The 12246-nt window shown below is 47.6% G+C and overlaps 1 protein-coding gene across 2 annotated transcripts in view; it reads left to right on the top strand.

The window, feature by feature from the left end:
• The window catches only part of XPO1 (exportin 1), a 717353-nt gene that overhangs the window by 191342 nt on the left and 513765 nt on the right, over positions 1-12246 (top strand). For both annotated transcript variants that reach the window (XM_069234402.1, XM_069234401.1), the window contains exon 8: positions 7642-7690. In XM_069234402.1, coding sequence (XP_069090503.1) covers positions 7642-7690 — 49 coding nt within the window. The remainder of the gene's footprint in view (positions 1-7641; positions 7691-12246) is intronic.

Below are 12246 nucleotides of genomic sequence, written 5' to 3'. Positions count from 1 at the left end.
ACTGATAATGCCCATCAGGTGTGGAGAATGCTGTCTTTTCTTTTGCTCCAGGTGCCATTTTTATTTGCCAGTACCCTGCTGTCAAGTCAAAGGTACTTAGAAATTTGGCAGCACCTAATTTATCAATGAGCTCATCAGCTCTTGGAATTGGATGGGCATCTGTCTTGGTGACAGAATTGAGCCCTCTGTAGTCCACACAAAACCTCATCTCTTTCTTTCCATCTTTGGTGTGAGGTTTGGGGACTAAGACCACTGGGCTAGCCCAGGGGCTGTCAGAGCGCTCAATTACTCCCAATTCCAGCATCTTGTGGACTTCCACCTTGATGCTTTCCTTAACATGGTCAGACTGTCTAAAGATTTTGTTCTTGACAGGCATGCTGTCTCCTGTGTCCACATCATGGGTACACAGGTGTGTCTGACCAGGGGTTAAGGAGAAGAGTTCAGGAAACTGTTGTAGGACTCTCCTACAATCAGCTTGCTGTTGGCCAGAGAGGGTGTCTGAGTAGATCACTCCATCTACTGTGCCATCTTTTGGGTCTGATGACAGAAGATCAGGGAGAGGTTCACTCTCTGCCTCCTGATCCTCATCTGTTACCATCAACAGATTCACATCAGCCCTGTCATGGAAGAGCTTAAGGCGGTTCACATGGATCACCCTCTTGGGGCTCCTGCTTGTGCCCAGGTCCACCAGGTAGGTGACCTGACTCTTCCTTTCTAGTACTGGGTAAGGGCCACTCCATTTGTCCTGGAGTGCCCTGGGAGCCACAGGCTCCAGAACCCAGACTTTCTGCCCTGGTTGGAACTCAACCAGTGCAGCCTTTTGGTCATACCAAAACTTCTGGAGCTGTTGGCTGGCCTCAAGGTTTTTGGTTGCCTTTTCCATGTACTCTGCCATTCTAGAGCGAAGGCCAAGTACATAGTCCACTATGTCCTGTTTAGGCTCATGGAGAGGTCTCTCCCAGCCTTCTTTAACAAGGGCAAGTGGTCCCCTTACAGGATGACCAAACAGAAGTTCAAAGGGTGAGAATCCTACTCCCTTCTGTGGCACCTCTCTGTAAGCGAAAAGCAGACATGGCAAGAGGACATCCCATCTCCTTTTGAGTTTTTCTGGGAGCCCCATGATCATGCCTTTTAATGTCTTGTTGAATCTCTCAACCAAGCCATTAGTTTGTGGATGGTATGGTGTAGTGAATTTATAAGTCACTCCACACTCATTCCACATGTGCTTTAGGTATGCTGACATGAAGTTGGTACCTCTGTCAGACACCACCTCCTTAGGGAAACCCACTCTGGTAAAGATACCAATGAGGGCCTTGGCTACTGCAGGGGCAGTAGTCGACCTAAGGGGAATAGCTTCAGGATACCTGGTAGCATGATCCACTACTACCAGGATATACATATTTCCTGAGGCTGTGGGAGGTTCCAGTGGACCAACTATGTCCACACCCACTCTTTCAAAGGGGACCCCCACCACTGGAAGTGGAATGAGGGGGGCCTTTGGGTGCCCACCTGTCTTACCACTGGCTTGACAGGTGGGGCAGGAGAGGCAAAACTCCTTAACCATGTTGGACATATTGGGCCAGTAGAAGTGGTTGACTAACCTCTCCCACGTCTTGGTTTGTCCCAAATGTCCAGCAAGGGGAATGTCATGGGCCAATGTTAGGATGAACTTCCTGAACAGCTGAGGCACTACCACTCTCCTAGTGGCACCAGGTTTGGGGTCTCTGGCCTCAGTGTACAGGAGTCCATCTTCCCAATAGACCCTATGCGTTCCATTTTTCTTGCCTTTGGACTCTTCAGCAGCTTGCTGCCTAAGGCCTTCAAGAGAGGGACAGGTTTCTTGTCCCTTACACAGCTCCTCCCTTGAGTGTCCCCCTGGGCCTAAGAGCTCAACCTGATAAGGTTCAAGCTCCAAAGGCTCAGTTCCCTCAGAGGGCAGAACTTCTTCCTGAGAAGAGAGGTTCCCTTTCTTTTGCTGTGTTGTAGTTGGTTTCCCAACTGACTTTCCTGTTCTCTTGGTAGGCTGGGCCATTCTTCCAGACTCCAGCTCTACTTGTTCACCCTGTGCCTTGCATTGTGCTCTTGTTTTCACACACACCAGTTCAGGGATACCCAGCATTGCTGCATGGGTTTTTAGTTCTACCTCAGCCCATGCTGAGGACTCCAGGTTATTTCCAAGCAGACAGTCCACTGGGATATTTGAGGAGACCACCACCTGTTTCAGGCCATTGACCCCTCCCCATTCTAAAGTAACCATTGCAATGGGATGTACTTTTCTCTGATTGTCAGCGTTGGTGACTGTGTAAGTTTTTCCAGTCAGGTATTGGCCAGGGGAAACCAGTTTCTCTGTCACCATGGTGACACTGGCACCTGTATCCCTCAGGCCCTCTATTCTAGTCCCATTAATTAAGAGTTGCTGTCTGTATTTTTGCATGTTAGGCGGCCAGACAGCTAGTGTGGCTAAATCCACCCCACCCTCAGAAACTAGAGTAGCTTCAGTGTGGACCCTGATTTGCTCTGGGCACACTGTTGATCCCACTTGGAGACTAGCCATACCAGTGTTACCTGGATGGGAGTTTGGAGTGGAACCTTTCTTGGGACAGGCCTTGTCTCCAGTTTGGTGTCCATGCTGTTTACAGCTATGACACCAGGCCTTTTTGGGATCAAAGTTTTTACCCTTGTACCCTTTGTTTTGTGAAGAGGCTCTGGGCCCACCCTCCTGTGCAGGTTTTTGGGGGCCTGTAGAAGACTCTTTACTATTTTTAGTTTTGGTTGTCTCATCACCCTTCCCCTGGGGAGTCTTTGTGACCCCTTTCTTTTGGTCACCCCCTGTTGAAGTCTTGGACACCCTTGTCTTGACCCAATGGTCCGCCTTCTTTCCCAATTCTTGGGGAGAAATTGGTCCTAGGTCTACCAGATGCTGATGCAGTTTATCATTGAAACAATTACTTAACAGGTGTTCTTTCACAAATAAATTGTACAGCCCATCATAATTACTTACACCACTGCCTTGAATCCAACCATCTAGTGTTTTCACTGAGTAGTCAACAAAGTCAACCCAGGTCTGGCTCGAGGATTTTTGAGCCCCCCTGAACCTAATCCTGTACTCCTCAGTGGAGAATCCAAAGCCCTCAATCAGGGTACCCTTCATGAGGTCATAAGATTCTGCATCTTTTCCAGAGAGTGTGAGGAGTCTATCCCTACACTTTCCAGTGAACATTTCCCAAAGGAGAGCACCCCAGTGAGATCTGTTCACTTTTCTGGTTACACAAGCCCTCTCAAAAGCTGTGAACCATTTGGTGATGTCATCACCATCTTCATATTTTGTCACAATCCCTTTGGGGATTTTTAACATGTCAGGAGAATCTCTGACTCTATTTATATTGCTGCCACCATTGATGGGTCCTAGGCCCATCTCTTGTCTTTCCCTTTCTATGGCTAGGAGCTGTCTCTCTAAAGCCAATCTTTTGGCCATCCTGGCTAACAGGAGGTCATCTTCACTGAGAGCATCCTCAGTGATTTCAGAAATGTGGGACCCTCCTGTGAGGGACTCACTATTTCTGACTAACACAGTTGGAGACAGGACTTGAGGGGTCCTGTTCTCCCTATTTAGGACTGGAGGAGGGACATTGGCCTCCAAGTCACTAATTTCTTCCTCTGTGATGTCATCATCCGAGGGGTTGGCTTTTTCAAACTCTGCCAACAGCTCCTGGAGCTGAATTTTGGTAGGTCTGGAGCCAATGGTTATTTTTTTGATATTACAGAGAGACCTTAGCTCCCTCATCTTAAGATGGAGGTAAGGTGTGGTGTCGAGTTCCACCACCTGCATCTCTGTATCAGACATTATTCTGCTAAGAGTTGGAATACTTTTTAAAGAATCTAAAACTGTTTCTAGAATCTAATTTCAAACTTTTAACAAACTTTTAAACTCTAAAAGACAATGCTAAACAGGGACTTAACACACAAGGCCCTAGCAGGACTTTTAAGAATTTAGAAAAATTTCAAATTGCAAAAATGAATTTCTAATGACAATTTTGGAATTTGTCGTGTGATCAGGTATTGGCTGAGTAGTCCAGCAAATGCAAAGTCTTGTACCCCACCGCTGATCCACCAATGTAGGAAGTTGGCTCTGTATGTGCTATTTCAAAGTAAGGAATAGCATGCACAGAGTCCAAGGGTTCCCCTTAGAGGTAAGATAGTGGCAAAAAGAGATAATACTAATGCTCTATTTTGTGGTAGTGTGGTCGAGCAGTAGGCTTATCCAAGGAGTAGTGTTAAGCATTTGTTGTACATACACATAGACAATAAATGAGGTACACACACTCAGAGACAAATCCAGCCAATAGGTTTTTGTATAGAAAAATATCTTTTCTTAGTTTATTTTAAGAACCACAGGTTCAAATTCTACATGTAATATCTCATTCGAAAGGTATTGCAGGTAAGTACTTTAGGAACTTCAAATCATAAAAATTGCATGTATACTTTACAAGTTATTGACAAATAGCTGTTTTAAAAGTGGACACTTAGTGCAATTTTCACAGTTCCTGGGGGAGGTAAGTTTTTTGTTAATTTTACCAGGTAAGTAAGACACTTACAGGGTTCAGTTCTTGGTCCAAGGTAGCCCACCGTTGGGGGTTCAGAGCAACCCCAAAGTCACCACACCAGCAGCTCAGGGCCGGTCAGGTGCAGAGTTCAAAGTGGTGCCCAAAACACATAGGCTAGAATGGAGAGAAGGGGGTGCCCCGGTTCCGGTCTGCTTGCAGGTAAGTACCCGCGTCTTCGGAGGGCATACCAGGGGGGTTTTGTAGGGCACCGGGGGGGACACAAGCCCACACAGAAATTTCACCCTCAGCAGCGCGGGGGCGGCCGGGTGCAGTGTAGAAACAGGCGTCGGGTTCGCAATGTTAGTCTGAGAGATCTCGGGATCTCTTCAGCGCTGCAGGCAGGCAAGGGGGGGATTCCTCGGGGAAACCTCCACTTGGGCAAGGGAGAGGGACTCCTGGGGGTCACTTCTCCAGTGAAAGTCCGGTCCTTCAGGTCCTGGGGGCTGCGGGTGCAGGGTCTCTCCTAGGCGTCGGGACGTTAGGTTCAAAGAGTCGCGGTCAGGGGAAGCCTCGGGATTCCCTCTGCAGGCGGCGCTGTGGGGGCTCAGGGGGGACAGGTTTTGGTACTCACAGTATCAGAGTAGTCCTGGGGTCCCTCCTGAGGTGTTGGATCGCCACCAGCCGAGTCGGGGTCGCCGGGTGCAGTGTTGCAAGTCTCACGCTTCTTGCGGGGAGCTTGCAGGGTCTTTAAAGCTGCTGGAAACAAAGTTGCAGCTTTTCTTGGAGCAGGTCCGCTGTCCTCGGGAGTTTCTTGTCTTTTCGAAGCAGGGGCAGTCCTCAGAGGATGTCGAGGTCGCTGGTCCCTTTGGAAGGCGTCGCTGGAGCAGGATCTTTGGAAGGCAGGAGACAGGCCGGTGAGTTTCTGGAGCCAAGGCAGTTGTCGTCTTCTGGTCTTCCTCTGCAGGGGTTTTCAGCTAGGCAGTCCTTCTTGTAGTTGCAGGAATCTAATTTTCTAGGGTTCAGGGTAGCCCTTAAATACTAAATTTAAGGGCGTGTTTAGGTCTGGGGGGTTAGTAGCCAATGGCTACTAGCCCTGAGGGTGGGTACACCCTCTTTGTGCCTCCTCCCAAGGGGAGGGGGTCACAATCCTAACCCTATTGGGGGAATCCTCCATCTGCAAGATGGAGGATTTCTAAAAGTTAGAGTCACTTCAGCTCAGGACACCTTAGGGGCTGTCCTGACTGGCCAGTGACTCCTCCTTGTTTTTCTCATTATTTTCTCCGGCCTTGCCGCCAAAAGTGGGGCCTGGCCGGAGGGGGCGGGCAACTCCACTAGCTGGAGTGTCCTGCTGGGTTGGCACAAAGGAGGTGAGCCTTTGAGGCTCACCGCCAGGTGTGACAATTTCTGCCTGGGGGAGGTGTTAGCATCTCCACCCAGTGCAGGCTTTGTTACTGGCCTCAGAGTGACAAAGGCACTCTCCCCATGGGGCCAGCAACATGTCTCGGTTTGTGGCAGGCTGCTAAAACTAGTCAGCCTACACAGATAGTCGGTTAAGTTTCAGGGGGCACCTCTAAGGTGCCCTCTGGGGTGTATTTTACAATAAAATGTACACTGGCATCAGTGTGCATTTATTGTGCTGAGAAGTTTGATACCAAACTTCCCAGTTTTCAGTGTAGCCATTATGGTGCTGTGGAGTTCGTGTTTGACAGACTCCCAGACCATATACTCTTATGGCTACCCTGCACTTACAATGTCTAAGGTTTTGTTTAGACACTGTAGGGGTACCATGCTCATGCACTGGCACCCTCACCTATGGTATAGTGCACCCTGCCTTAGGGCTGTAAGGCCTGCTAGAGGGGTGTCTTACCTATACTGCATAGGCAGTGAGAGGCTGGCATGGCACCCTGAGGGGAGTGCCATGTCGACTTACTCGTTTTGTCCTCACTAGCACACACAAGCTGGCAAGCAGAGTGTCTGTGCTTAGTGAGAGGTCTCCAGGGTGGCATAAGACATGCTGCAGCCCTTAGAGACCTTCCTTGGCATCAGGGCCCTTGGTACTAGAAGTACCAGTTACAAGGGACTTATCTGGATGCCAGGGTCTGCCAATTGTGGATACAAAAGTACAGGTTAGGGAAAGAACACTGGTGCTGGGGCCTGGTTAGCAGGCCTCAGCACACTTTCCATTGTAAACATAGCATCAGCAAAGGCAAAAAGTCAGGGGGCAACCATGCCAAGGAGGCATTTCCTTACACTAACCCTATCCATAAAGTGGTTCCTCAATTTCACATAAACCAGTCCATTGAACTACCCATCTTCTTTCTGCAACCTGACTCTGCTGGCGAAAGATCTCCACACTCTAGAAATTAAGAGCACACATAATTTACATTGACAGAATCAGAGTTTGAGAAAACTAAATAGCTCTTTATAGCTTTTTCACTACCTCACAAAGGCAGTCCAATTTCCAAAACTGGCATAGCTAGATGGATAGTTAAATGTATACAAACTTCTTATGTCAAAGCAAAAAGACTGCTATCTGTGAACCCTAGAGCACATTCTATGAGGGCCGGCAAGGAGAACAGCAATTCAAGACACGGGATGTTAGAAAAACAATATGTGCAAGGAGAAAAAGGAGTCTGAAGATGGTGTCCATGCACAGGAACGTCCAAGCTGCCAACTGACGTCACTAATGATGAACTTAAAACCAAATGGTGGTTGAAGCCCAAAAAAAATAAAACCGGACCAAACACGATTCCACACCTAACAATTACATGGAAGAATAGATGCAGAGCATGTGAATCCAGAAAACACTTCAGTCTGTAAAAATACTCCTACTGGTAACCATTTGGTTACTACTTCTTGAAAAAATACTAGAGGTTCCTAGCCAAATAGCTGGGACTGAGTCTTGGATGTGAATCTGAGGATACTGATCTGGAGTTTCCAGTATGTAAATTTTTTTGCACTTTTCGGAACGATGTATTTTTTAAAAATGTTCTTGTTATTCTTGAGTGTGCAATAATGGCGAAGAATCTGTTTGCATTAAGCATTGGTTTATACTTTTTTTTTTTTTCTTTTAAACAAAACTTTCTTTTATTTTTAGTATGTGCAATGAATTCTCACAGATATTTCAACTTTGCCAGTTTGTGATGGTAAGTCTGCTTTCCCTGAATTATTTTCAATTTTGAAAAATTTGTTTTAAACAAAAAGAAAATGCTGATTTTGTAAGGCATTTTAATGTTATTTAAGGGATTTTATCTCTATTGAGTTCTTTGCACTACTTTCTGCTTAATTTAGTGCTTATGATATCATTTGAGTTCCTTAAACCTCAGAATCACAGGTAAGTAAATATCCATTTTCGTCTGTAATGCATTATTCTTTGTAGGCGCACCAAACATCACATTTGGAACAAGCTGACTGCCAGAATTATGAAATTTCACCTCCTCTCTCTAGCTTGTGCTACTCTGACTTTCACCATTGATAACCAAGGTAGGATAAATTCTGGCCACTTGATCCATTAAGTGGTACTTCTTTTGACCTGTGCATTCGGTGCACCAGTGCTAGTCAGTACAATTCTAAAGGATTTGACTCCTTTGGGGTTCTAAGCTTTAAGTAGTTCGCATTGAAAGCTTTGCTCTGAGCAACACCTAGGCAGACTGTCTGATCACTGACATCAGACATTACTGGAAGTTTTCATAGTTGGATCTCAGATAAAGCCTTTTATTCAGAGGCTTCATGGACAGCACAAGCCTCCTAGAAAAGGCCTGCCTGTTCAAATACCAATCTGCACCTTATTGTATAATAAGTGTCCCAGGCGCATTAAAATGTACATACTAAACTTCTGTTGTTCCCGTGAAAGATAGTACCCCTCTGGTTATATTTGGAAGAAAGAGCTATTAAGTCTGCCAAAAGTTGCTCAACTGTCATGGAGTGATAAAAAAAATATATATTTTTTAGGAAGGAATGGACCGTATTCAGGTGAGCCTCTAGATTGCGGTAATCAAATGTTATGTACATTGGGTCTCTAACCAGGTACTGTGTGCAGCTTTTCACCGGAAATTCTAGGTGCACGTTTTATTTTTCCATGAAGTCTGAGATGAGTGCTACCTGCAGGGGGAAAAAAAGCTAAAAAGTTCAGAAGCAATTTGGGGATTATCTAAAGTGCATCCCAATTACATTTTTCAATCTTCCAGAACACTGCTCAGTACCCAAGAAGCTGTACACAAGCAGTTCCCGGGCCCATGGAATTATAAAGATGTTGTAGTACCTTTTTTAAAAACTTTTTTTTTTATTATATATAAAAGTTGAAGATTTTTTTTTTTTTAGAAATTCGTGTTGGCTTGATAACTTGACAGTGATTAACTTGACCATGTGATCACTTTAAGCCATATGTCCCGCCTTTCCGCTCGGATCCCACCGAGATCATCTGCGGCGTCCCACAGGGCTCCTCGCTCAGCCCGACTCTTAAATGTCTACATGAGCCCCCTCGCCGACATCGCACGCAAACACATCAACATCATCTCCTACGCCGACGACACCCAGCTGATACATTCCCTCAACAAAGACCCAGCCACTGCCAAAACCAACCTGCAGGATGGAATGAAAGACGTTGCAGAATGGATGAAACTCAGCCGCCTGAAGCTGAACTCAGACAAAACGGAAGTCCTCATCCTTGGAAACACCCCGTCCGCCTGGGACTATTCCTGGTGGCCCACGGCCCTGGGCACCGCACCGACCCCCTCAGACCACGGACGCAACCTCGGATTCATCCTGGACCCCCTTCTCACCATGACCAAACAAGTCAACGCCGTCTCGTCTTCTTGCTTCCTCACACTCCGCATGCTCTGAAAGATCTTCGCTGGATCCCCGCTGACACCAGAAAAACTGACCCACGCCCTCGTCACGAGCCGCCTAGACTACGGAAACTCTATACGCAGGAATCACCGCAAAACTTCAGAAACTTCTTCAGTGAATACAGAACGCCTCTGCACGCCTCATCCTTGACGTACCCTGCCACAGCCACATCTCCGCCCACCTGAGACACCTGCACTGGCTACCATCAACAAAAGGATCACCTTCATTCTCCTCACCCACACACACAAAGCCCTCCACAACAAGGGCCCCGAATACCTCAACCGTCGCCTCACCTTCTACACGCCCACCCGTCAACTTCGTTCCACCAGCCATTCACTCGCCGCCGTCCCTCGCATCCACCGTACCACTGCAGGTGGGAAATCCTTCTCCCTGGCAGCCAAGACGTGGAACTCCCTCCACGCCCACCTCAGGACCACCTTGCCTTCCCGAGGCAGCTCAAGACCCCCCACCCCTAGCGCCTTGAGACCCTCACGGGTGAGTAGCGTGCTTTATAAATTTAATTGATGATGATATATACATGACCAAAAATTTCTAAATATGGTATAGAGTCAGGAAATATCTTCAAACGGGTAAGGGTGAGCTTAACTTCTTTAAGCAATGATTCCCCTGTTCAGATTTAGATTGTTTCCAGTTTGTACTTTCAGTCTATTGTGCCATGACCTTAAAATATTCTAGCAGAAAGCTTGGATCAGCATAGGATCTTTGTAGTAAAGTGCCATCTTTCTGGTATAGTTACCCCCACTTTTTGCCCGCTGTCAGTGTGTCTGGACTGTAGTTCACTGGGATCCTGCTAACTTGGACCCCAGTGACTATGCTCTCGCTCCTAAATTACATTGTTAGTAACATGTCATACCCACAAGTGGCATGCTGGTGCACCCATGTAAGTCCTTAGTATATGGTACCTAGTTACCCAGGACATTGGTACACCAGGGGTCCCCCGGGGGCTGCAGCATATATTATGCCATTCATGGGAGGCAATGTAAACTGACTGCAGGCCTGCCATTGCACCCTGCGTGAAAGGGTGCATGCTGCCTTTCACTGCCAAGCCTGACCACTGCACTTAGACATTATAAGTCACCCCTCTAGTAGGCCTTTTAGCCCAAGGGCAGGGTGCATGTATCCAAGTGTAATGGCTTCTCCTAACCTAGGGAGGTTTGTTATCTAGTATGTTAGAATCCTGCAGCTACAACAATTCCATTTTTAGTTGAATGATATCATGTAATCTAGGGGTCTCCTGGGGGATCCCCCAGTTCTGCCTGTGCAGCCTTATGGGGTCTAGCAGTCAGCCCACGCTGCTGCTGACCCCAGACACTGCTCTGGCCTCCTGCTGGTGAGACACTCAGACCGGATGTAGGAAGTTGGCTCTGTATGTGCTATTTCAAAGTAAGGAATAGCATGCACAGAGTCCAAGGGTTCCCCTTAGAGGTAAAATAGTGGTAAAAATAGATAATACTAATGCTCTATTTTGTGGTAGTGTGGTCGAGCAGTAGGCTTATCCAAGGAGTAGTGTTAAGCATTTGTTGCACATACACATAGACAATAAATGAGGTACACACACTCAGACAAATCCAGCCAATAGGTTTTGTTATAGAAAAATATATTTTCTTAGTTTATTTTAAGAACCACAGGTTCAAATTTAACATGTAATATCTTGTTGGAAAGGTATTGCAGGTAAGTACATTAGGAACTTTGAATCATTTCAATTGCATGTATACTTTTCAAGTTATTCACAAATAGCTACTTTAAAAGTGGACACTTAGTGCAATTTTCACAGTTCCTGGGGGAGGTAAGTTTTTGTTAGTTTTACCAGGTAAGTAAGACACTTACAGGGCTCAGTTCTTGGTCCAAGGTAGCCCACCGTTGGGGGTTCAGAGCAACCCCAAAGTCACCACACCAGCAGCTCAGGGCCGGTCAGGTGCAGAGTTCAAAGTGGTGCCCAAAACGCATAGGCTATAATGGAGAGAAGGGGGTGCCCCGGTTCCGGTCTGCTTGCAAGGTAAGTACCCGCGTCTTCGGAGGGCAGACCAGGGGGGTTTTGTAGGGCACCGGGGGGGACACAAGCCCACACAGAAATTTCACCCTCAGCGGTGTGGGGGCGTCCGGGTGCAGTGTTAGAACACGCGTCGGGTTCGCAATGTTAGTCAATGAGAGATCAAGGGATCTCTTCAGCGCTGCAGGCAGGCAAGGGGGGGCTTCCTCGGGGAAACCTCCACTTGGGCAAGGGAGAGGGACTCCTGGGGGTCACTTCTGCAGTGAAAGTCCGGTCCTTCAGGTCCTGGGGGCTGCGGGTGCAGGGTCTTTTCCAGGCGTCGGGACTTAGGTTTCAGAGAGTCGCGGTCAGGGGAAGCCTCTGGATTCCCTCTGCAGGCGGCGCTGTGGGGGCTCAGGGGGGACAGGTTTTGGTACTCACAGTCGTAGAGTAGTCCGGGGGTCCTCCCTGAGGTGTTGGTTCTCCACCAGCCGAGTCGGGGTCGCCGGGTGCAGTGTTGCAAGTCTCACGCTTCTTGCGGGGAGTTGCAGGATTCTTTAAAGCTGCTTCTTGAAACAAAGTTGCAGTCTTTTTGGAGCAGGTCCGCTGTCCTCGGGAGTTTCTTGTCGTCGTCGAAGCAGGGCAGTCCTCAGAGGATTCAGAGGTCGCTGGTCCCTTTGGAAGGCGTCGCTGGAGCAGAGTTCTTTGGAAGGCAGGAGACAGGCCGGTGAGTTTCTGGAGCCAAGGCAGTTGTTGTCTTCTGGTCTTCCTCTGCAGGGGTTTTCAGCTAGGCAGTCCTTCTTCTTGTAGTTGCAGGAATCTAATTTTCTAGGGTTCAGGGTAGCCCTTAAATACTAAATTTAA

This window comes from Pleurodeles waltl, chromosome 5, assembly GCF_031143425.1.
Source record: "Pleurodeles waltl isolate 20211129_DDA chromosome 5, aPleWal1.hap1.20221129, whole genome shotgun sequence".
NCBI classification, from domain to species: domain Eukaryota; kingdom Metazoa; phylum Chordata; class Amphibia; order Caudata; family Salamandridae; genus Pleurodeles; species Pleurodeles waltl.
This window is presented reverse-complemented; position numbering and strand designations above follow the sequence as displayed.